Source organism: Lissotriton vulgaris, chromosome 3_1, assembly GCF_964263255.1.
Source record: "Lissotriton vulgaris chromosome 3_1, aLisVul1.2, whole genome shotgun sequence".
Classification (NCBI taxonomy): Eukaryota; Metazoa; Chordata; class Amphibia; order Caudata; family Salamandridae; genus Lissotriton; species Lissotriton vulgaris.
In genome coordinates this window covers 29,731,069-29,758,051 of record NC_141689.1, presented here as the reverse complement: position 1 = coordinate 29,758,051, position 26,983 = coordinate 29,731,069, and the positions used below count along the sequence as shown (strand labels likewise).

General features: G+C 44.9%; 1 protein-coding gene across 1 annotated transcript in view; it reads right to left on the bottom strand.

Annotated features, from left to right (window-relative positions):
* LOC147725860 (vomeronasal type-2 receptor 26-like) overlaps positions 1-26,983 on the bottom strand; it is a 299,837-nt gene that overhangs the window by 234,544 nt on the left and 38,310 nt on the right. The window contains exon 2 of the mRNA XM_086962808.1: positions 6,590-6,881. Within this exon, the coding sequence (XP_086818934.1) occupies positions 6,590-6,881 (292 nt within the window). The remainder of the gene's footprint in view (positions 1-6,589; positions 6,882-26,983) is intronic.

Here is a 26,983-nt window from a genome sequence, read left to right as displayed (position 1 = left end):
GGAGAAACCTAGATAACATCAATCCTTCCACACTCACCACCGCTGGAAGGACTTGATAATGTACAGGAGCTAACCAATCACTACTTTAAGTCTATGAACATGATACTCGACAACATAGCACCCCTTCAATAGTCACCACTAAAGATTCAAACCCTTGGTACGATGGTAGGCTAAATGAAGACCGAAGATCGCTGAGAGTAATTGAAAGACAATGGAGATCCGATCCATCAGTGGCCCTCCTCAAATTACTAAGGAGTACCAGAAACTCATACTACAGAAAGATTAGACGCTCAAAAGCCGACTACATATGTAAACAATTTGACCAAGCTAAAAATCGCCCAAAAAACTTTTTGCCATAATCAAGACCCAATCAAAGGGGGTATCCCACTCCACCCAAGCCATTCCGAAAACACTCCCCAACTACGAGGATCTGGCCGCCTTTTTCACCACAAAGACTGAGAACTTAAAGACAGACCTAAGTAACAACCCATTATCCCACATCCACACGTAAGCTATTACCACGCGGACCACACCTTTGACCCTGACTAACTTTTCTCCAAAGCACGACCTCAAGAACAATGCTTCCTGGGCCACCTTCAACCTCTACAGCGAAGACGTCATCTTGAATACGCTCATGGCTCTGAATCCCTCTAACCATTTCACAGACCCTCTCCCAGCTACCCACTTAAAGACCTTCATGCCACAGCTAGTGCCCCTATGGACCAGGATTATAAACGCCTCTCTTTTACAAGGAACCATTCCAGACATCCTCAAAACTGGCCAGGTAACCCCGATTCTAAAGAAAGTTACAGCCGACCCGTCAGACCTGAACAACTATCGCTGCATTTCCAACATTTCGACCTTAGCGAAACTGCTCGAAAAATGCGTCCACATACAGCTCTGTAACCATATCGACCACTTCAATCTGCTAGATCAATTCCAATCAGGCTTTCGATCTGGGCATAGTACTGAATCAGATATGACCCACATCATAGATGACGCCCTAGAAATACTGGACCAAAATAAAGCTTTTTTGCTAATCCTACTTGACTTATCCTCAGCCTTCGATACAGTCAAACACAGCAACCTACTAGAACTCCTAAAACATAGAATGGGCCTATCAGGAACAGTGTTAAACTGGTTCGCTTCCTTCCTTCAAGACAGAACGCAAAGGTTCAAGATCAACCAATCCTTATCTAACCCCACCCCAGTCTCTTTGGGAGTACGCCAGGGCTCCTCCCTCTCTCCTACACTCTTCAATTTGTTTATGGAACCACTCACTGAGCTTCTCAACTCCCCAAATATCCAATATCACATGTACGTTGATGACACACAGCTCTACATCACGGTCGACACTACTGAAGACATCAAATACCTTAACTCAACGCTCCCAAAAAAACAGATTTGGCTGGCAAACAACCATCTAAAACTTAAGACACTAAAAACAGAATTCCTCCTCATCGCTCCCCCCAAACAAACAGACACGATCCGCGATTGGATGCAGCACCTAACTGCACTAGATGGTCAACCGCACGGTATTGATTCTGCGAAATCCTTAGGAATAACTCTGGACAACAATCTAAACATGCATAAGCACATCAGTGATGCAACTAAAGGAGCCAATTTGCAGATGAACACCCTGAGGAAACTTAAACTATTCATACTTGCGAAGGACTTCAAACAGGCAGTCCAAACGCTAGTAATTCCAGGAGTGGACTATGGAAATGTCGCTCTCTGCGGCCTTCCTAGATCTTCAACCACTCCGCTAAGAGCCTCAATCAATACATCCGCTAGACTCATCACAGTTCCCAGAAGAAATTACCATGTTTCTCCCGACCTTCGTGCCCTCAACTGGTTACCTTTTGAGGACAAAATCCACCTGAACATTGCATGTATGAACCATAGAGCATTGCACCAAAAAACACCAAGATAACTAGCGGAGAAACAAGTACTAACGGGTGGTAGCAGAACAACCAGGAGTTCACAGAACCTTCTTCTTAAACCACAACGTTTCTCCAAGAAAAAAAACTACAATCGTACCTTATCAGGAATGGCCCCCAGGATTTGGAACGCCTTACCCGCTGAAACTAGACTGATTCCGTCCGCTGCTTTCTTCAAAAAAGAAGCGAAAGCGATCCTCTTAGCGAGATTCACCTGAACTTTTTGAGATGTATACTTGTTGCTATGTGTTAGTTGCTAACTTTTACTAGGATTGTATTTGCATAAGTCACTATATTCGTATGTATTTACCATATCACCTTTATGTGCCTTGGAAAGCGCTCTAATACCCGCAAGGGTCTTGTTCGCGCTATACAAAACTGTCAAAATAAAAAAATTATATTACCAAATAAATAAATAATATTAATAAACAACTGATTGTTTATTGATTAGAATTAAATTAATTTCCACCCTGTACCCCTATAAACGCAGAACCAGCTACGGTACTAAAAATCAAAAAATTTAATAAAATGAAACTTGTTATCTACTAAAAATGAACAAGCATATTAAAAAACATAAACAATAATGATTCAAAAACTTTACAGAATATATATTTAAATATATACTAAAATATATTACAAAGTATTGATATTATTAACAACTATATTTTTGCACACACTATTAATGACTTCGATATTTTCAAAATTAATATTATTTTCCTGAAATCGATCTTCTTGACAATGATATTCTTGCAGACCATCTTTCCATATCACAATATTTTTTACACAACATTTTGCAAGGATGATATTTTGGTTTTGATATTTTGTTTGAGTACATCCAGGAAATGTAAACTTAATACTGATACGTTTAATTAACTTTAAAAAAACATTAAACATTTGGAACATTTATAGTATACTTCTAATTTCAAATTCCAACTCAACAAGTTACTTAATGCTGAATGCCATTTTATTGAGATTTCTGCTGAACATGCAACTGTTTATTTACTTAAGTCTAGTGCCAAATACTACAGCTGACAAAAAAGCCAGTAAAATCTTAACCAATTATCTTAAGATTAGGAAAGAGTGCATTAGAGTGGACTTTGTTTTAAAGGAGGACAATAACCCTCCAGCTGGAAACTCTGAAAACTTGAAGTAATTTTATTTCTATTATCCTAATGTATACACGTAAGAATCACTCCCTTTCTCCTCAATCATGTTCACAATATCTATCTTCTATTTATAGAGATCACAACTCCTCTATTGACCTCTATCCTTTGGAAAGAGAAGATTACTGTTCATGAAGTCATCATGTCAATGAATGTACTCAAGAAAGACAATGCTCTTGGTCCTGTTGAATTACAAATTGAATTTCAAAAATCATATTACCTAAACTTTTCAAGGTATTTTCATTTTTATTAATAATAAACCAACAAAGGGAACATTCTAAGAAGCTTTAATCTGACTTATACTAAGGAGGGTGAAGATCCCACATTTTGCAAAAAATATAGACCATCTGGATTATAAAATGTTTGGAAAACTCATTGCTTTTTGGCTTATTGGTTGAGAACAAAAAGGATTTTTTAGTGGCAGGAACCTGATGGACGACTTTATCTTAATATAATGAGCAAATCACATTAATTTAAATATTCTTCAGCAGGGACCTCTATAGAAAGCTATTGGCCATATCAGTTGGTCCTTCCTTTTCACTGCTCTTAAATGGTTTGGTTTTGGTCAGTATTTTCTTAGTTTGGATACTCTCCTATACTCATCTCTGATGCCTAATATCTTTGTTGAAGTTCTGCTTTCAAAGCACTTTTCATTATACAGAGGGTCAGGCAAGGCTGTCTGCTTTTGCCTCAGCTTTTTATTTTGGCTATGGAAACCTTTCCTCTTTGGGATTTGGCCAAATGTGTCAAAGGGTTTTAATATGGTAAGAGACAGAGATTACATTAGCTGTATATGCAAGGACATGTTGTTGTTTGTATCTAACTGATCCTCTTCCTTGCTGACTATTTTTAATGAAGTAAATATTTTTGCTATGATTTGCTATGATTTCGGGTTATAAAAACTGACAAATGTGAAATTCTCCCTTTCCATTTTTCTTCCCTTTCCCATTCTTTTTTCTCTGCTATTTTTAATATTTCACTATTGTCAAATAGTCATCAGTTTTTGTTCTATATGTTATATATCATTTTATTGTTAAGCGATGACTTGTTATTCATTGCGTCTTAGAGGCGATTACAATGCCGGACGGACCTGAGTCCGCCGGGCATCCGTCTGGAACTGATACCTGAAGACCTCCAGTCGTCGGTTCCAGCCCAGGAATAAGGATGCGACTGAACAGGAGTTTGGTTGCAAACCTATACTTTGCTATGGGAGCATGCATTCTGAATGGAATGCATGCTCTCATAGCAAAATGCTAAGGTGCAGTTCATCCCTGCACCGGAACCAGGCACCTCAAGGTACCTGCCACTGGGTGCAGGGATCAACATGCGGGCACCATAGGTGCCCCCAAGGATACCATCCAATGGCCTTGCACCCATGGGGGCCGTGCTGGGTACTCCCAAAGCTGTTTCCATTGTCTTTTTGTGCCGGAAAGGCAATTACAAAATAGCAGTGGAAACTGCCATCATAATCTCGTGGCCAGAAAGAGGCGGCATGGGGATTACATGTGGGCTTTCTGAATGGTGGTCGGGGTCTCTAAGCCCATCGTAAGCCGATCAGAAGACTGGTTTGGATTTCCTTCTGACTGAGCCCATCACAATGGCCAAGTCCGTGAATCTGAACAATTGATTACGATGCGGGCAGGAGGACTCCTGCCCGCATCGTAATCGCATCGTAATCAGCTCTTTTATCTATGATAACGTTTTATTCAAACTCAGTTCTGCCCTTCTTATAGTGAATGTAGAATAAAGTGCCTATTTAGAATGTATTCACAGCTACAAATGTGCAATTGAGGTGTTCCCAGAAAGAGAACATTATGGGTGTTCCACCTTGTTGAAAACAATACCATCTTCCATCTGACCAATTGTTATCTCATTTCTCAAATAGCTTCTCAGGATTCATGTCTGGGATTCTGAGCTCATTGGTAGCTCTGCCCTGGTCCAAATCATCTTTTTGTTTAAAGGGCAGCACAGTGTGAAAGGAATGTGCAGTGGTCTACTGTTCCAGTGCTTCTCTAGATGACTCTGCGTTTTGCTGCTCATCAGCAGAGGATTTCTTTGTCCGCGTCGTCTTGTTCTGAAGAACAAGAATATGTTCTTCTTCTTGCGGAAATTAAGCACAGACATTATATGGACTAACAATATGGGTCATTTGCATTTTATGATGATGTCTTGGAGAAGCCTCTAACCGTTTGGTCTTTAGGACAATAGCATGCAGCTTAAATGATCAAAGTGCTGCATAAGGGCTCTATGACATTGAATTGTGTTTTCCAATGGCTGTGCTGGCTGAGTTCTCCAGGCATAGAGAGAGTGCTGGAAAGGAGGAGAACAGAGGGGAGAAATATATTATGTAGCCCAAGGCAAAACCATATTCAGAACTCCTTACTGCGGGTGTCATTATCTCAGCACAATAGGGGTGCATTCTGTTCCCTACCAGAATCTAACCCATTCCCCCCAGGAGCAGACACCTTCATAAGTTTCAATGGCAAAGCCAATCAGTCTTGCTTTGCTAATGTCTGACATTGCTAGTTGTCTCTGCATATGGTTCAAAAACGGTCTAACAAGTACTGAAAAAATTACAGCAAGCGCATATCTTGGAGTGATAACTTGTATTCTTAAGACATTGCCGTGACTTTGTGTCTTGGTGTAAGCTGATAGCCACCTTGTAAGAGTGTTACTATAAAGCATACAATATAACTTTCCAAGATAGAAGCCGTGTTATATCTAAATAAAAAGTCTATTTTAGAATGCTAAAGCATGTATTTTGTGCACTTATTGGTATACTGTTCCAACATTAGAGTCATGTTGAGTCCACACGCAATGTAATTACCATCTCAAAAGTACACAATCTAAAATTCCAAGATGATTTTGCCAATGTTGGTGCAATTCTTTTAGAATGAGTGAAGCCAATGGAAACAGTGGCAGGCAGCAGTCTGTTGGGTGAGGTTATGGAAAGAAAGGGAGGAGTGAGAGACACTTAGGACCTTATTACGATGTCAGGCTATCCCACTCGACCGATTACGATGCAACTGAACATTGTTTGGCCGGAGTCCCATTGTTCCCTATGGGAGCCCGTGTTCTGCCATATAACACAGACTTCCATGGGGAAATGGGTTTTGTGTGTAAAACCATGCACCCTGTTGCAGGCACCCCATGGTGCCAGCCACACAAGTGCAGGGTTTTACAGGGGGGTTCCTCAGGTACCCCCTCGGCCCCCAACTGGAGACCGCAGGATAAAGGGGGGCCCGCTAGTGGCCCACAAATTCACTTTCTGACAGCCTTTTCATGTCGGACATGCCGACTCAGAAAGGCTGTTGGAAATCGATCTTGTAATCTGTCAGCTGGAAACACTGTTACTAGAGGGGCAGGATGCAGTTCTGACTGACACAACTTCTCAAAGAGCCAGTCGTAACAGATTTGGAATAACTACACAGTTTACCTTCCTACCATGAACAAATTGTAAACCGACTCACCAAACAAGTTTCCTACCTGAGGATACCTGTAGATTCCTAGGAGCTCAGCCATTGAGAAGGATGTTGTAGATGACAGATCTCCAATAAAGCCAACCAGTGTGCCATTACTCTGGCAGCTGTAGTTTGGAACTGGATACTCCCTCATTGACAATATGTTTAACGTGGCTTGAAGAGCTTTCATCACACTATTGCAAGAATCATAGATCTGATAACCCAGTGTAAAGTTTCCTAAGAGATTAGGGTTTCTGTTGATCTCTTCTGTGGCATAGATTAGAGCCAGCAGGTGCCGAAGATGGCGGAAGGACTCCCTGAAAGATAAATAGCTAATTTGGCCCATGGTTCATAAAATTCATATTTTAGCAATTAAAACAATAACATTAACACTACCAGTTGACACCAAATTTAAATGTGTTGTATGTATTCTCCTTAGACTGTGTTGCAAAAAATGAGTCCCTACTGATACCATGAATCCACAAAAAAAGTGCATTTAAAAATAGATAATGGTAACGGAATGTGGCATAAACATACACAAATGGGAAGCTGCAGGTGCTAAAAGCATTGATGTTATACTATGTGAAAGTATCATTGCCACTGGGTGTATTGGTCTATGCTATGGTGTTCAGTTGGGTTAGAATAGTCTGAATAGTTTCAACAAACTTTTTCTTCCTGATAGCAAAAGTCACCAGTGCCCAGATTCTTTATGTAGTGCATGTCAAAGAAGTGATATTGTGAAGGTGTTCTTGACATGTTGTTTGGGGTAAAACTCTAACTGTCGTGATGAAAGGAGTGATAGAAGGAAGGGCTTTATATTATTATTCTCCTCATTGAGGACATAGACTGCAGACACAAACTGACTGCCTGATCATGGAAAACCACAGCTTGCAGTTCTGCAAAGGGAGACCTGCACACCTTCAACACCTCATCAGAAACAAACTGGAATAAAGTGTCCAAATGGTTGACTGTGTGTGTGACCTGAGGCAAATTGCAGTGGAAGTTATCACCTGTCAGGCAGTAAGATCTGCAGAGGGGGGGCACAATCTGCAAAGCTAGTGGTGTCCCACTGAATAGTTAAATATGAGCATGACAAGCTATACCGATGAGTTGTAGATTTTACAGTTCTGATTTCATGGAGACTGATTCTCACCTCCATCCATGAGGAGACAGTAAAATACAGCTTTACAACAGGTACTGGGTACACGTATAATAAATAATTCTGATGGCACAGTAGTTGAAGAAAAACACGATTGCCACCGGTAGAATGATAAAACCAATAAGTGATGCTTTATGTAGTTCTTTTTTCAGATTTTACAAACGCCAGCCGACACGTGTTTCATCAACAGGGCGAAGCTTGTGACTCATCAGGGGTATATATGGCGCGGTACAAAATCGGGGACCGGTGATGGTAGGAATCAATAAAGGTATAAGGGTAGATCAATGGTACGAAAAGGATAGTGTCCTGTACGAGATGCAGTCGGGTATGACTGTCAAGCGGTGACCTCGAATGATGGGTCACGGCGGGGCTGTGTAATGGGATAGTTCCTACCATCACCGGTCCCCAATTTTGTACCACGCCATATGCAGCCCTGATGAGTCACATGCTTCGCCCTGTTGATGAAACACGTGTCGGCTGGCGATGGTAAAATCTGAAAAAAGAACTACATAAAGCATCACTTATTGGTTTTACCATTCTACCGGTGTCAATCTTGTTTGCCTTCAACTACTGTACCATCAAAATGATTTATTATATGTGTGCCCAGTACCTGTTGTATATTTGTATGGTGTCAAGGCATCTTGCGCCTAGCACCTTTTAGAGGTTGTAGGGTTCTCCACTACACTGATGTCCATGGACGCCGTGCCGGAGATGGAGGTGCAATGGCAGTGAGTCCCATGGTCCAGCCCACCCTATTACAAGTTATGTTGTCTGCCAATCTATGAACACCTGCTGCTCCGCCAACACTGAGGTAATTTGAATTTTATGGTCAATTGTGTCCCCTAACGTAGACCCCAACGGCTCCATGTACGTGCTTCAAGTACATGTAATTTCCCTCCATGACCAGATATGAAGACGCAAATACATTTGCGTCTAACGTTAACATGTCCTCTTTCAGATCCACCATGAATGGATCGATAATTCAGTTCCTAAGTATGCCTTGCCACCGTCTTTACATGGTGCACTTTCACGTTTTCCTGGCTCTGTTGAGTTAGGCCCTGATTTCTGCCATCGAGCCCTTTCTGCCTTCTGCCTCAGAAAGCTACAGCCTGGATCTGCATCCCTGACCTTTACCTTACTCCCTGCGCGGCGAGCGGTGCCCGGCTCGGCCTGCTTGCCTGCCAAAGACAGTATTTTGCCTTCAAGTTATCTGCTCCGCTCCTCGAAAATACATTCCTGTCTAGTGATTTAGGTAAACATCCCCCCAGCTGCAGAGCAAAGGGCCCGGCCTTTCTGTCTCCGTGCAAGTAATTCATCGCTCCAGTTACCATGGTAGGCCCATGGCCCCTCGCCTTACACGCAGACATGTAGACGCATATACACGCACTAGCAGTCAGTATAGAATAGCCTCTACCCGAAAGACCTTTCCTTCTAGATAATATAGTTCCTCAAACACAAGATATCAGATATGATTGGGTTTAGGTTGTTCTGACACGCCAGACTTCTGTCTCCTCTTTTGGAGCTAAATGTCAAGTCCCCTTCACCCTCCAGTTTCACGTCAATCACACGTCATGTTGCCTGCGCGCGCATCCAGCCATATATTTCTGCTGACACTGCAGGATTCCTCTATGAATCCACCCACTTGTGACACTTTCATGTGACGTCTCTAGCACACACCTCCGTGTATGCCTCCGTGCACGCCTTCTGTTACGCACATGTGTTCTTATCTCGTTTTCTTTCAGCTGTTACGCCTTCTGTATCCATCACCATTGTATGCATTGACTATATATATTGTACACTGTTAATAAAGCATTGTCTATCCCTTCCTGAACCTTCGTGGTGATGGAACATGATACCATGGTTCGAACCATTCCATTACATGAAATAAAACCCTTATAAACTCAGACTCCACGGACTCTGCCTCTCATTTTGATTGAGCTATTATTGAACTTATACCGCATAGAAATTCAGTATACGGTAAATCTTTATTTACCACATAATTTGGCGCCCGAATAGGGACCCCTCCCCCACCCCACGCGCCGGAGATGCGTCGCAGGTTCTGCCCCCGACTACAGCTGTGACGGACCCCATGCGCATCTGCAGGATTTCCTGTGTCTCCCTCAGGCCTACGGAGGTGACGGAGACTGCGGCCGACATCCAGACGAGGCGGTGAGGAGTGCGGAGGATCCCGACCAGAGCCCAGCCGAGAGAGCAGTGTCCGAGGTATCGAGAGGCCCACCAGTAGAGTCAAGGCGCATGCGTAGTGCGCAGCAGAAGCAGTGACGTCAGTCCAGTCGAGTTTCCGAGGCCTTCCGTTCCGTGCTTCCCGGTGAGTACCGTTGCTGGGGACGCATCTAGACGGGTGCATTAATTTGTATCCGGTCAAGACGGGTTTGGGTACGCAGACCCGGTCTGCACTGTTTTAGCAGTGTATCTGTACTGTTTAGCAGTGCATCAAGTATACGGTGTTTGTTGTTCGTTTTAAAATGTTTCAATGTGTTTTAATGTCGTGGTATGAGTGATTGTTCGCATTTATTCCTACTGTGTTTATTGTGTATAGTGTCTAGAGCGAGGCAGCAATGCCTTTATTTTCAAAATTACGTCAGATAGGAACTAGAAAAGGGATACTTGAGGCGGCTGTTCCCATCCCACCCAGGGACACTCCTGGTCATTTTATGTACCACAAGCACGGCTTAGATGCCATATTATATCTTGACTTGTGGGTGGATTACACCAAGGACTTGGCAGAGAATCAGAGATGGCCCGTTACAGGGACATGGGATGCCGAGTGCATCATGAGAGTAGAAGAAGCGTTGTGGAAGAAGAAAGCCAGACAGTCACAGAAAGATGCCATTGAATTATGGCGTAAAGAAGCACACAGACGGACAGAGAAAGCAGAGAAAAGTAGAGAGGATTCTGAAAAAGCCAAAGAAAAAGAACTACTAGAAGAAGGAGAACGAGTTAGAATGGAACAACACGACAGACAGAGTAATGCCATTTTGACAGGACTGTATCCAGTCCTGGCCGAGGGCCTGCCCAAGGCGACTCCGGAAACCCCCCCAAAAGATCTGCCCCCTCCATTGGTTCCAACCAAATTACGTCATAAGACCGCAGCAGACATTTTCCTTTCTTCCTATTTAGACGATGTAGCTCCTGCTTACACCAATGCACCTGGCCATGTGCCACCTGCTAACAATAACCTACCACCTGATAATCATGAGCCCCCCGGTCCTCAACAGCAGACCCCTCCCGCACCGCTTCCTGCACCCGCACCCGTTGTTCCCCCTGGTATTCAACAACTGCATCCACTTAATCCTTTTGGGACTGGCACGGTCCAGGTTCCAACCCAGTTACAGCAGATACCGACCCTACAGTCAGGTTATGCTCAAGCCTCCGCCTCGGGAGGTGCTACAGGAGGTTATCAGACCCCGCCTCCGTTACATCGAATGACAATGAGAGAATTAGCGATGGCACGGACACCTAAAGGTGCCCCTGCCGAACAGCTTAGAAAAGAACTTACAGATTGCAGATATGACACAGTGCCTGGTAAAACAGGACCCATGTTGTTAGCGTCACTACGTTTAAGACGTGTTACAGAGTATTTGCTATTACTACCAGAAATGCCAGATCATCTAGACAAAATGCATCATTTTATTAGAACAGGAGAAGGACTGGAGAGTGTTGGTGACGCCATGTCACACCAGAAAGTTGAGAACAAAGGTTTAATTATGCGGTTTTTGGTTAATTGTTTGATAAGAGAACAAGATCAGGCAGGTTTTCCACAAAGTGAGATGGATAGATTGACCAGATGGAGCCAGAATATTGCGGAGGGTAAACATGATAGAGAGAAAAGGGTACATGCTATGGTTAGAAAGATCCGTAAAGAAATAGTAGATATACATGCCCGTCGAGAACCTGATGAGCCACTCGAATCAGACGAGCCAACCTCCTCGCAGGAGGAGGATGATACAGAGGATTTGGCAGAAACCTCGCAACAGTCAGATAAAAAGGTGATAGCATATGTAGGTAGAGAGAAACTTCCTAGACCACATCCTTTTGATAGGCCCTTCGATAGACCCATTCGTAAACAAGAGACGTTCGAAAACAAGAAACGTTACCTTTGTCCAATACCAGAACGATGTACCATTGAACATGTATTCCAAATGACTGACAAAGTACTAAAAGAAAGGATAGGTTATCAAGAACTCAATACCCTACGTGATCAGGAACTAGCCCGGTCCGCAGTACAGTGGGCCGGAGATGACAGCATATATAAAGACGATTCAGTAGTGCAAACGTTTTTAAGTCTTACTCCAGAGGAACAGCGATTAGCTGGTATATACATGACCCAGCATCTCATTATACAGTATGAAAACCAAGCATCTGATCCAGGTCCGCTATATAACTTATTGCAAGACTTACTCCTGCGACGATGGAGAGGTCTAGGTACCGATCTAATTGAAACAATTTTGGAACAACGTCACAAATACAGAACCTTCTTGACTCAACACCTTGTTTCCGTTCCACCCCCAGTCTGGAAACCATTTCACTTTGACTTTGACAAACAGAATCCCTTACGAGAAGTGCACCCAGTCAGGAATAATGATGATACCCTTACACGTGTGTATGTATACACCCCCATAACTAAAATGGAATTATTGGAAATGAAGAAAATAGTGCCCAGCCATGATAAAGACCCTGCAGGTTTTCACCGTGAAATTAAAGACATGTTACTCATGGGAGATTACACCTATCCCGACATTATGAAAATATTGAAAGTATTATTGCCTGCCGGTATTTACGAGAAACTCAAAGAAAAAGAATGGGAGGTGGGAGACCAAAAGATTGATTGGGCTGCATTAGAAACCGAAGAAACTGGTCAAAACAAACCCCAGGTTTAGGTCTTGGGGATAAAACTAAAGCATTACCAGGATTGTTAGTACAGGTTTTGCCAAGATTATTAGCAACTAAAAAGGAGGACTGGGATGCAATCTCAGCCTGCAAACAGAAACCCGATGAAGACACTAGTGATTTTTATTCCCAATTTGAGAAATGTTTTATTATTAATAGTGGCCTGAAAGCAAGTAGTGAGTCATACCCACACCTTTTTGTATCCAAATTAGTCGAGAATTCCCTGCCCCAGGTTAAGAACCGCGTACTGAAAGTCGAGAGCACATGGCAAGCTAATTCGCCTTCACAAATGTTACAAATGTTACAGTATCACCAGAACAGAATCAGGGAAGAACATGACCACGAACAGAGACGTATGAAAGAGACGAAAATGAAAATGCTAGTTGCTCAGTCAGTTCCAACAGACGGTCATAAAAAGGGTACGACACAATCACAGTCCAATACTTCAGCAGCTCCTGTTAAAGGGACATGCAACTATTGTAAGCAGCCAGGTCACTATGTTAATGATTGTGCAGTTTTGAAACACAACATAGTCACAGGTAAAACTAAAGAGAGACCGCGTCCTCCAAGACAGGACCAGGCCCAACAACACGTTCCACATAATATACAGCCTATGCAGGTTCCACAACAGAGCGTAGCGGTACCACAACCACAGCCCATTGCCGCAACACAACATGCAACACAGCAGATGTACCAATATGCACAATCTGACTATCCCGATTATCAGCGATACACATGAAACAGCCTAGAGAGGGAGGTTGGCTTGCCTCTTATTGAGGTTCCTGTAGATCAAGAGGGTCCTTATGTACATAGTCAGGTATTAGGGAAAGATAGAAAGTTTTTGATTGAGACAGGGGCAAGCAGAACAACAATCAGTCACAACGAGGTTCCAGGGGCACCCCTCTCAGGCTCACAGAATGTTTCCCTTGGATTTTCAGGAAAACCTATTGTTAATGAAGTGTCGAAACCAGTTCCCCTTGTAGTTGGTCCATTGTCCCGCTCTACAGATTTATTGCTCACGAAATCATGTCCAGAAAACTTACTTGGAATTAAGACTCTGAAAGCTCTAGGAGCTGTAATTTGTTGTTCTCCGGAAGGAGTAAGACTGTTTCTGCGTGACTTTAAGGGTCACTATGTGTTGAGAGATATTGATTCCAGATTACAGAATGTTCCTGCACATTTATGGGCACAAGGCCCCACTGATGTAGGTTGTATGCACATTACTCCATATCGTGTCACACTCAAGCCAGGAGTAGTACTACCACGCATTCGACAATACAAGTTACCACCAGATGCTGTAGTGGCTTTACTGAAAATCATTGACGAGCTCATTGTACAAGGAGTGGTTGTAGAAACCGACTCCAATGTTTGTAATTCCCCTATCATTCCAATTCTTAAACGTACAGACCCAAATGCACCTCCAGTTTATCGATTAGTTATCGATTTACGGGAACTGAATAAATGCATTGTACCACAATATCCCGTGGTCCCGGACATTTCGTCTCTATTGACTGCTATTGATTCCGAAGCGACGTTCTTTACTGTGATCGACCTCAAGAACGCCTTCTTTAGTGTCCCCATCGATCCGGAAAGCCAATATCTTTTCGGATTCTGTTTAAATGGCCGAAGCTTCAAATTTGCACGCGCACCTCAAGGATTCACAGAAAGCCCCAGCATCTACAGTCAAGCATTAAAACGACAACTAGACAGTATTCACATGCCACCCAACACTGCCCTACTTCAGTACGTCGATGATCTACTGATCACCGCCCGTAGCGAACCTGAATGTGAACAGGCATCACTGACGGTCTTGTTTTTCTTGGCGGACAAGGGACACAAGGTGTCTCCTTCGAAGCTACAATTCTGTGCTCAGCAAGTGGTGTACCTTGGGCACTTGCTGACCAAGTGGGGTAGGCAGCTTACACCTGAACGAATACAGTTAATTGCACATCTTCCGCAACCCAAGACACAGAAAGAAGTACGAGCCTTTATTGGACTCACTTCCTATTGCAGACAATGGATTCCACAATATGCATTCCTAGCTAAGCCACTCATACAGTTGACAACACAGGAGGCAGCGTCTTCGACTGTCCTCCCTTGGACTCAGGAACATACACAAGCCTTTGACGAATTAAAGAAAGCCTTATGTCAAGCACCAGTTTTAGCAACACCATGTTACAACAAGCCTTTTACACTTTTTGTCACAGAACGCGAAGGTACTGCATTGTCAGTACTCACCCAGGATCAAGCAGGTTCACACAAACCGTGTGCTTATTTTTCTAGTACATTAGATCCAGTAGCCCAGGCTCTGCCTGCGTGCTTGAAATCTGTAGCAGCAACAGCTCTAGCGATTAGACAAAGTGATTCCATAGTGTTAGGATACCAATTGACAGTACAAGTTCCACATGCCGTGGAAGTCCTTTTGAACAGAACACAGACTCAGCATTTGACTATAGCACGACTGACAGGTTATGAATTGACATTGTTTCAGCCACACATAGAAATCAGGCGCTGCAATACATTGAATCCTGCTACACTTCTGCCATTAAGTGAGACAGACCCTTTGGCACATGATTGTGTTGAAGTCATTACTATTACGACGAAACCCAGACAAGACTTGACAGATATCGCATTACCAAATCCAGACCTGACACTTTATGTGGATGGTTCATGTATGAGAACAAGTACAGGAGAGTTAGTGGCCGCATATGCAGTCACGACAGAAACTGAAGTCATAGAAACACATCGTATTGACACCCTGTCAGCTCAAGCAGCAGAGCTCATCGCTCTGACCCAAGCCTGCATTCGAGCCAAGAATAAGAAAGTTAACATATACACAGATTCCCGTTATGCCTTCGGAGTTGTACACGACTTCGGAGTCCTCTGGCAAGAGAGAGGTTTCTTAACTTCTCACGGTGCCAAGATCCAGCACGGACCCCTCATTCAAGCTCTGTTAGAAGCAATACATTTGCCAACAGCCATAGCCATCATGAAGTGCAAAGCACATACGAAAGTTACAGATACCATTTCCCAGGGTAATGACCTGGCAGATCGAACAGCCAAGCATACAGCTCAGACTTATACTCACACAACTGATATGACAAAGACAGTAGTCCCGACACCGACACATTGCATGACAGTTAGGGATCCCGCCCTAGATGTAATTGACATACAGACACATGCTACACCAGACGAAATCAAGAAATGGACTGAACTAGGAGGGATACAGACAGAACAGGGATGGATGACGAAGGGAAAAGCCACATGGTTTCTCCCCGACTCTATGGTTCAAGTTATCATTAACACAGTACATAGTCCTGCACTTTTAGGAGAAAAAGCCATGGTAGACAGTATTCAAAACCTTTGGTTCAATAAGCATTTACGAGCAGCAGCAAAACAGAAAGTGCGTACTTGCATGATCTGTTGTCAGTTCAACCCAGGTAAAGGCATTCCCGTAGAGCAAGGTGGATTTCATCCTCCCGATTACCCTTTTGAAGTCCTCCAGATGGATTATATCCAGATGGAACGTTGTCGAGGATTCAAGTATGTCCTCGTAGTTGTATGTGCACTTTCCCGATGGACAGAAGCATATCCAGTCCCAGATTACACTGCTCCGACCACTGCCAAGCAGCTGGTACGTGAATTCTTCCCACGGTATGGTTTGCCCCGTATCGTGTACTCAGATAATGGTCAGCCATTCTCGTCCGAGCTTATGAAGCAGGTATCACTCCTGCTAGGATATCAGTGGAAGTTTCACTGTGTCCGACATCCCGAGGCAGCAGGTCTCGTAGAGAGACATAACCAGACCCTGAAAACGCGCCTTGCTAAGATTTGTGCCGAGAAAGGTGTAGACTGGATAGTTGCATTGCCAGTTGCACTCTTTTACATGAGAATGGTAGCTCATTCCAGGACAGGGCTATCCCCGTACGAGGTGGTCTTTGGCAGGCCACCGAATATGTGGGGGACGCCTCTGCCTCGTAAGATCACAGATGTTGACTGTAATATGCTGACAGATTACCTTGCCTCCTTGATGTCTGCACTACAATCTTGTCGTTCACAGGTAGCGGCAGACTTTCCCGACAACACCGAGGTGAAGCCACACGAGATCGTCCCTGGAGACCTAGTGTTTATCCGGAATTTCGATAGGAGGAGTCCGCTGGAGCCCCGCACATGTGTTCTTATCTCATTTTCTTTCAGCTGTTACGCCTTCTGTATCCATCACCATTGTATGCATTGACTATATATATTGTACACTGTTAATAAAGCATTGTCTATCCCTTCCTGAACCTTCGTGGTGATGGAACATGATACCATGGTTCGAACCATTCCATTACATGGAATAAAACCCTTATAAACTCAGACTCCACGGACTCTGCCTCTCATTTTGATTGGGCTATTATTGAACTTATACCGCATAGAAATTCAGTATACGGTAAATCTTTATTTGCACAGTGCATCTTAATGTAAAGTAACAAGATGATAGTTTAAATATGCTAGGTCCCCTTGTTGTGTCATATGTCTGTATAACACAAGCAATTACGTACATAAATTGGCATGTGACAGTATGATGATGAAACTGAAGGTGACATCTGCATCAATTTGTATACACCAATGACAACACCATAACACACTGTTAAATTTCACACACACTTGACATTTTATGACTTAGGAACTACACAACTATATGTCACAAATCGGGCACCTCATCGTTGTAGAAATATAGCCAAAGTCCCTTGAGAACACTACAACTACCATTTTGCCTTGCTTTCCAATCTCTGATCAAAATACCTCACTGAACATCACACCATCACATTGAACACATCCTCCACCGCAAATGGGAAGGGGTCCCCAGGGGACCCCTTCCCCTTTGCAAATGCATGCAAAATAATTTTTACGGGCAGGCAGTCCGCTGCCTACCCTTAGAAAATGAAACAAAAACGTTTCATTTACTTTTTTTTTTTTAAATGAATGGTAAGCAGGGTGCATTTTTTTTAAAACTGCATTATTTAAAAGCAGTCCCAGACATGGTGGCCAGCACAGCCCAGCAGGCCACCACACCTGGGAGGGCAGGCATTCCCAGTGGGCTCGCAAATTGCGAGAGGCTTATTAATATTAAGGAACCTCGCAATTTGTGACCCCATTGGGAATCCCAAACAGTGTTAAACACACTGTTGTACATTTCATTTAGCAACTTGCAATGTGTTGTCAATTGCGAGGGGCTAAATGAAATGGTCGTACATCTGGCCCCAAAATCGTTAGTACCTTGAGTATTTGTTTTGTGTGCACACGTGTGTATTTTTTTAAATTACTGTTTTAATATTTGAAATTTAACTCCTACAAATTGCTTGGGGGTCCCTGGCATCAAGTGGTGACTCAATGGGGGTCCTCAGGGGTCAAAAGTTTGGGAACCACTGAACTAGGGCGTTCTGGGGTCTGGATTGGGAGGATATGGGTCGACTATGGAAGAGGGGACAGTGGTTGGGGTTAGAGGCAAGGTTAAGGGGAACCAGAGGAACATTCGTGGGAGTCAGGACAGGTGAGATGACAAAGGGTATGCTTTCAGAAGTAGAGGGAGTGTATGTCTCTGTCATGGATGTGCCTATTGATGGTGCTGACTTCTGTGGTCTGGTTTTGGTTGTGTTTGAGCCGTGTTTGTTGCTGCATGCTTTGTGGGTATGAGTGAGCTGCTGGTGCTAGTGAGGATGGAATGTTTGGTGTGTGCTTGCGTGGATGTCTTACTGTGTTTCCAATACGGTGTGGAGCTGATGGATGTTGTTGTGCGAGCATGTTTGAATCTGTATAGCTCTGGGACAGGTATGGGCAAAGGGATTTGGCTTTGGAAGGAGGCAGGAGGTATGGTGTAAAGCTCAGTTGGGGGAAGGCTGCTGTCAGTGAGGAGGCCAGAGCCAGAAACGATCTGTGTGGGGCAACATACCAATGTCAATGCCCTCAAAGAAGTCAACCGTCTAGGCCATCTCACTGGACTGACCCTGGATGACACTCAGCAGTGCATTCTTTCCAACAGAGACTCATCTCAGGAGGTTAATAGCCCACCCACTCAGAGCAGCTGGGGGCACAGGGGCAGGGGGTGAGGTGCCTGTACCAAGGAGCCGGACAACTTGGTGGGAATAAGCAGGGAGGGATAGAGGGGGAGGTGTAGAAGGAAGGTACAGTGGCAGACAAAGATGTTGTAGTTACTTGTCCTGTGGTGTCCGCCACCAACACAGAGCTGTCACTGGAGGTTGACTCAGATGATGAAGAAGAATTCTGTTCCCACAGAATGCTCCTCACACTCTGTGGCAGTGATTACATTGCTGTCATCCTCATGACAGGAGCCAATTTGCCAGCTGCATTGCCCATGTCACCAGCAACGTCTCCTATGCTAGCCTCATTCAATGCTAAAAGTGCAAATATTTGAAAAGCATCTGTTTAAATCCAATACACAAACACATTTAAATTATATCATCATCAAATTAGCACACAGAACTACTACAACAATGTCCTCTAAGACTTGCAGAAAAAGTAGGTGGTCAAACATTGAATGGCATTAGCACGACACACTCCTAGAGATATCCCCAGGGCACATTGTCCTTGGAAGTGGCATCATCCTCACATTGTGCATCAACAAATCTAAGTTAAGTAGGTAGCCATAAGATATTCAGCTAAGCTTCAGCCAATGAAATGGAGGTATCACTTGTAACTTGATGAGGAGGCATATGATATAACATAACATTCTTTGTCACACACAAGGAAGGACTATCATGGTGTCCCAAAACCCACATCAGTCAACACAACTCCTATAAGTCACTTACTAGGGCATTTTGGCAGTCAAACTATGCACCTTTAGAGAAAACATGCACTCAACCACTCTACACACATACACAGCAATGCTACTGAGGATCAGTCTTGTGCACACAAAAAAGTTCACAAATAAACGCTGATATTGCCAATGCCTTAGGTCAGAAGCTGCAAAATTGGACAATGTAACTACCATTTAAAATGACATGCACACGTGTCTATTCACTATTGTGTGTAGGTGAAAACATCCTGGATACAGTACCGGAAGGGACATGGTCTAATAAAATTTGGACATTTTCCTATAATGTGGAGGGGGCACAGCCTCGTACTACAAATAGACCATATTTTCATAAACTTTCCCTTTTGCAAATGGAACCTTTCAAAAGAGTCTTACAAGTTGAGCATGCAGTAGTCCATGGGGAACTTCAGATGTGTTGGACATACCTCACAAAACTAAGTCAAGTTTGACCCTTCTGCATCCTATGTGTACTGTATGCTATGTCATCATTAACAGCCTTCTGCGTCAAGGTCCACTGTATTAGTGCACTGTCACTGCAGACACAAACAATAAACCTTCTCAGTGTGGAACATTTGTTACAACCAACAACAAACATGTATCAGTGATTTGTCTCATCACTCTGCAAGGTGTCAGTACAACTCCGAAATTTAATGTGTATACAATAAGCTTTGGATGTGGACCACAAGATAGGAGTCTTGAACAGAAACAATGCACCTATGTCAGAACACACACAAGAAACAGATTAAACATCTCTACAAATTAATCAAATCTGAGATCAAAATCAATAATTGGACACAGGAACATACAAATATCCTGCGTTCACTTCAAGCTGACATGTTAGCAACAAATCACTTACAAATCACATTTATACACACAAGCAGAAATGCGATTCACTTCAACAGAAACAATTCTGACAGCAGTTCAAACCATTGTAGCAAAAGAAAGAGCTCTAGCCTAGGGGAAACGCATTATTGTCGTGACTTCGGTATCAGCCTTAGAGGCGGTCACAAATGCGAGCATTCCAAATGCAAAAGCTTTAACCGAGATGGATACAATTGGTTAATTATCTTGCTGCAACTGATGTTGAATATGTTTTTGATCCTCATCTAAAAACACAAGCATTCCTACAGTAAAACAAGAATGTCCTTTGCCCACTGAGATTCTGCCCTCTTAATCAGTACGAATTTATGATTCATACTGACGGATCAGCACAACCCACAACAGAAAGTGAGCAAGCTCACAGTGCAGCATGCGCGATCGTTATAGGTCGTATGTGCAATGGTAAATTCTGACCAATGGTCACAAAAACACAATCTCTAGGAGATTGTACAGCTCAGCGAGCTGAACTACAAGCATTCATAATGGCACTTGAAAATACAGATCGCAAATTCCCCATGCTCATAGTGGGCGATTCTTTTTTGCTCAGTTCAATTGTGTAATGAATATTTACAGAATTGGCTTCAATATGGATTGAAGATGCAAAAGGTGGCACAATTAAGCATAAAACGCTTTGGGAACAAGTAGTTCAGTTGCGAAACGGACTACAAAAGACTCACGTGATACACAGGCTGAGTCATCAACGTGATGGCTTTCACGTTGCAGGGAATTCATTGGCTGGTGAAGCCACGAAGGAGGCTGTGCAAACGGCATGGGTGGTATTTGTTTTAGGGCCCCCGGCATGCCCAGAGCCTGTGCGTGCCCCCACCACTTGGGGACTTATTACTTTAAGGGTCCTGACTATAAAAAGGGGTCAGAAGGGCCTGTGGTCTCTCTAATGTTGGGGGCAAGTTCTTTCCATGTATTGGGCACATTGATTTACAGCACCAGCTCGCTCCACCCTGTTTAGGCACATGCTTATTTTTCAGATGGCTCCCACGCTGTGCATCATGATTCCTAGAGCCCAGGTGGCTCCAACGTGTGGCACATTTTGTCCTAAGGGCTACTGAGAGTCCCTGCCTCATTTGCTAACTTTTCCAGCTGCCCAGCAAGTAGTTTTCAGCTGCGCCGTTTAGGCGCATTGAGAGCCTGTGCCCATTATTTGGATTCTACAGCTGCCCAGTAAGTAGTGGGCAGCTACTATGTTTAGGCCTGTTCTCTTGAGTTGTTGCTTTTGGCTGTGTGCACAGCGAGCCCTGACTGTTTGGGACAAAGGGTGTTTGAGCCCCTTGAGAGGCCAGTTGGCCTGGGGACAGTTTTCCTTTTTTTTTTATTAATTCAGTTCAAAGCCACATAAAACAGACAAATTTATAGAGCAGATACACAATCAAAAATAATCAAATATTTAAAAAAAACAGTATCAAAACATGTTATATAAGCAGCGATATCATCATATTTAACCAAAAATAGAGAGAACAGTCATTTTTTCATGGATCCAAATGATCTATCATTGCCTGCCAAATTTTATACCCTTTTTGCATTTTCCTAACAGATTTAATCCGGTAGAGGTTAAATTCTAAATAAAAAACATTGTAAAACTTTGCTCGCCCCATTTCATATACAGGAGCATCTGGCTTCAACCACATTGAAGATATACATAGGCGAGCTACTGCCATAGCCATAAATAAAACATATCTGTTGTTTTGATACCCTAGAAACAAATTATTATCATTAGATACACCAAAAAAAAATCTCTCTTGGAAAGGGGCGACCACTCGGCCCCCCCGAACGTATGGTTGGGTGCCCCGATCCCCCCGGGAAATCATTTTGGGCGGGAGTCGTGGCTCGGCTGGTATGCCCGAAGTGCGTAGCCGGGGCGCGCCTTTTCCCGCCCAGGAGGGGTTGTCCTAGACTCCCGCACGGAAGACCACGCCCAGTAGGCGTACCGGAGGAGGGTCCCCACCCTCCCGCAGAAGGATAAATAGAGCGGGAATCCGAAGAAGCGTCCTCTTGTTCCTGTGCTCTGAAGGCTGCACCCACTTGTTGCTCGTGAGCCCTCGACGGAACAAGCGGCAATTTTAAAAACTTGTAATCTTGTTGTTTCTCTTTCAGTTATTTGGAGTACGAAGGATCCAGGACCTCATTGATCAACTAGAGCAGAGTACTCGAAGCCATGGCCGGCAAGAAAGCAGGAAAGGGCTCCGAGATAGAGAAGGTATTGCGCCATTTGTCGAACCGAATGGCGAGCATGGACCGAAAGCTCGGAAAAGTTGACTCAATCGGCTGGGGTTTGGCCGAAGTTAAGAAACAGTTAGTGGCCCAGAACAGCTCAGGCCGCCCTAAAAAAGTAATAGGCCCAGCCTTGCCGGGAGTAGTCCCTGAGGGTAGGGGGAAGCGTGTGAAGAGGAGGGCGGTTTCTGGGGAAGATCCGGTTCCCGAGGTACCCCCAGTCGCCCCCATTACACCGTTGGTCACCCCGGTACCAAACCCAGATATAGGTTTACCAATCCCGGTTGTAATTACCCCTGTTAATGACGGGGAGCTGCCCCCGGAACTGGCCATCCAGTTAGCGGCAGTGCTGCCCTGGCTCAAGAAGAAAGCGAGTGGGGCAGTGGCCGCGGGAGACCCGGCCGAGGAAGCTAGGCTAATAATCGAGCAGTTACGGCAGTCGAGAGAGGCCGCGACAACGAATGTTCCTCTTGTTCCTCCACAGGTGGGGACGGGAGGACCTGCAGTTAGCCGGGAAAAGGTGGCAGACACGACGGTCGAACCTGGTAAGCACACATTGCCAATGGCAGGGGAGGGTTCCTTACCTTCAAGGCGTGAAAGGGTGGCCCAGCACATCCCTGCGGCCACGAAGGAGCTGATATGGGGGGAGAAATATGTGAATATGTTTTCCTTGTTGACTGACCATCGCGAGATGGAATATGCGAAATCCCAGAAGGATTTATGGCACCCCAGTGTATGGCGGGCCAAGATGGCGGAATTTAGGGTCAATGAGACTGTAGCAAATTGGGTCAAGGCCTTTTCGATGTTTACGGCAGTCATGGGGGAACGCAAACCAGAAGTCATGACCGAGTTAACCTGTTATCAGAATAGGATTATGGATTTTTATACCATGTATGAGGGGGATGAGTGGAAAGGATATGATATGAAATTCCAAAAAGCGAAAGAGTTTGATGCGACTCTGACCTGGGATTGCCTCGACTCGGTGTCATGGCACAAGCAGCTCTTGCCTGGGGCAGCAGGTACGTCCTCGCCGGGCGGGAGCGGGTCAGGGTCAGTCCGCCAAAAACCTGCGGTGCCCTTTCGAGCGGGCGCCGGTGGGGAATATCAGCCCAAGACTGGCGGGAATGGCGGCAAGCGGGGGGTTTGTTGGGGCTTCAATAGAGGCAACTGTAGCAAGCCCCAGGGAACATGTAGGTTCCGGGAAAAGTGTGCGGGCTGCAGGAACTCCTCACACCCGGAGAGTAGCTGTAGATCAAAAAACAACGGAACGGGCGGAAAAAGGGGGTCTAAGCAGGAGTGAGGTGGTACATTGTACCCGGTTGCCTACACCTGTCGATATCATGGCACTGACTCCCTGGTTGAACAAATACCCTGATCATGTGTCCGCCGGGGTGTTGAGGAATGGATTCCTATATGGCTTCAACATCCCGGTGGGGGATTTTCGGGGTGACTCCTTTTGTAAAAATCAGTTATCTGTCCAACATAATCCAAGTGTAGCTGCAAGAAAAATCTCCAAAGAAGTCAGCTTGGGGCGGGTGGCGGGGCCTTTTCATCGCCCGCCGGTGGTGGATTTCGTGTGTTCTCCGCTAGGGGTGGTACCGAAGAAAGACCCGGGGGAGTTTAGACTCCTTCACAACTTGTCTGCCCCAAAAGGTGCTTCGGTGAACGAAGCCATCGACCCGGATATTTGTTCAGTGCAGTACGCATCGTTCGTCAATGCCGTGGCCATGTTAAATCACCTGGGCCCCGGAGCGCTGATGGCGAAATCAGACATCGAATCGGCATTCCGGTTGCTCCCGGTACACCCGCGCGATCAGCGATTGCTAGGTTTTGTTTTTCAGGGGAGTTATTACAAGGATAAATGTATGCCTATGGGTTGCTCTATTTCTTGTGCCTATTTTGAAATGTTCAGCTGTTTTTGGAGTGGGCATTCACAGAGGCCACAGGGCATAGGCATGTTATGCCCTATCTGGATGACTTCCTGTTCTTGGGTGCAGCAGGCGATACGAAATGTGCGCAGGCGCTGCAGGACTTCTGCATCCTCATGCGGGAGTTTGGAGTCCCATTGGCACCAGGTAAGACGGTCGGACCATCTACTTCACTGGAGTTTCTGGGAATTGAGCTCGATTCTGTGGAGGGATGTTTCCGTTTACCGAACGAAAAGGTGGCCAAGTTTAGGGCTTCCTTGACACAATGCCTGGGCAAGAAAAAGGTGACCCTGCAGCAGTTACAGCAAACAGTGGGTCAGCTTAACTTTGCCTTGAGGGTGATACCAATGGCCCGCCCCTTCTCACGCTCTATTGCACAAGCTATGGTTGGTCTCAAGGAGGGACGCCACCGTACGAGACTGTCGGCAGAGGTTCGCCAGGATATGCGCATTTGGTTGGCATTTCTGGCGGACTTCAACGGTCGAGTTGTGTGGAACAAGCCACCAGCGTCTTCAGAGGAACTAGGTCTGTGGACTGACTCAGCTGGGAGCGTGGGATTTGGCGCCATCTTTGGTCGGCGCGAGTATGGCCGACGTGGTGGCACTCCAGCGGTCTGACAGGTAACATTGGGTTCTTGGAACTGTTCCCCATTTGAGTTGCTCTGATGGCATGGCCAGACCATTTCAGGGACCGCTCAGTGGTGTTTTGGTCTGATAATATGACTGTGGTTGAGTGCATTAACCAGCAGGCAGCCCGCTGCAAGTGGATCTTGAGATTGTTGAGAGAAATTGTACTACTTTGCATGAGATTGAATGTACAGTTCAGGGCAAAACATGTGCCAGGCGTACTGAATCATGCAGCTGATGCACTCTCTCGTTCACATATGCAGGCGTTCAGGGGCTATCTCCCCACAGCGGACCTAGTGGCAGCACCATTCCCCGAAGCACTATGGCTAATCGGTGCCCCGGATTACAAGACCTCGTGCCAGCCAGTTTAGCCCCCAGGACAAGGAAGGCATACGAAGGAGCGTTCCGTTCCTACTGCATATTTTTGGGTCCAACAGGGAGACAGAGCTGGGATCAGGAGGAATCCTTCCTGGGGTTCCTTGTAGCGCTGCACAGAGAAGGCCGATCAGCGGCAACGGCCAATAGACATAGGGCGGCCATTTCATTCATGGTGCAGGTGCATGGCATAAAAGACCCAACGGGCTCCTTTCTTGGTTAAGAAGGCGCTCCGCGGTTGGCAACGCCTCGAGGGTCGCAAGCAGGATGCGAGGTGCCCGATTGGTTTAGACAGGTTGTCTCTACTTGTAGCAAAGCTGGATGAGATGTGCTCCTCCCCTTTCGAAGCAGTTCTGTTTCGGGCAGCTTTCGCCTTGGCATTCCATGGGGCTATGTGGGTGAGCGAACTCGTCGCAAAGAACAAGAAAGATAATGAGGGAGGCTTGTGCAGGGATCACGTCCAAATAAGGGGTGATTCAATGGTGATCTCAATAGCCAGGTCCAAGACTGACCAGGGAGCTATGGGAAATAGTGTTATCGTGCAGCGCGCGCGAGGGTCCCCCATGTGCCCGATAAAGTGTTTAGAGGAATATTTGGCACTAAGGACGGCTACATGGGGGGGAAGTTTGCTTAGGCACAAGGATGGCACCCCACTGACGAGATTTCAGTTTCAGACCAATGACAAATGTAAGCACTCAATTTTCTCAAGTTGGTTTCTAACTGATTGTAATATGTCTGACCAATTCACTGGGCCTAACTCTTGAAGCGACAGTGTAATTTTAATGCCAAGGTATTTAGCCTCTGTGGTAACCCGATTGTCATTAGGGCAAAGTCCTGGTGAGCATATAACCTGTGTTTTCTGGATATTGAGTTTATACCCTGATACATTACCAAAGTCACGAGTCAGATTTTCGATCTCGCATAATGCAGATTCTGGATCTGATGTTATGATCGCTACATCGTCAGCGTAAGTTAACACACCTACATTGCCCCCGGGTAAAACCATAGATTGTATATGAGGAGCTGCCATCAGCATTTTTAAAAGTGGTTCTATGTACATGGCAAATAGTAATGGTGAGCATGGGCACCCCTGCCGTGTGCCCCGGGTGATGTTGACTGCTGTTGATTCTTGACCTGGCAAACATATCTTGGCCCTGGGATGCCTATATATCACTTGTAAAGCGTATAAAAATCGTGGCCCAAACCCCATTTTTCCCAAGATCGCCCATAAAAATGCCCATGCAACGCGATCAAACGGTTTTTCAGCGTCTAAAAACACCAAACCAACGTTTGTACGATTTGCAGTTGCATAATCTAAAGTTGCAATTACACGATGTATGTGATTAATAGTACCACGACCTGGAAGAAAGACATGTTGTTGTTCGGAGACAAGTGCCAGAACAACTTGAATCAGCCGATTCGCAAGGATTTTAGAGTATAGTTTCGCATCTACATTAATAAGGGAAATAGGTCGATATGACCCAGGAAGATGCGGTGG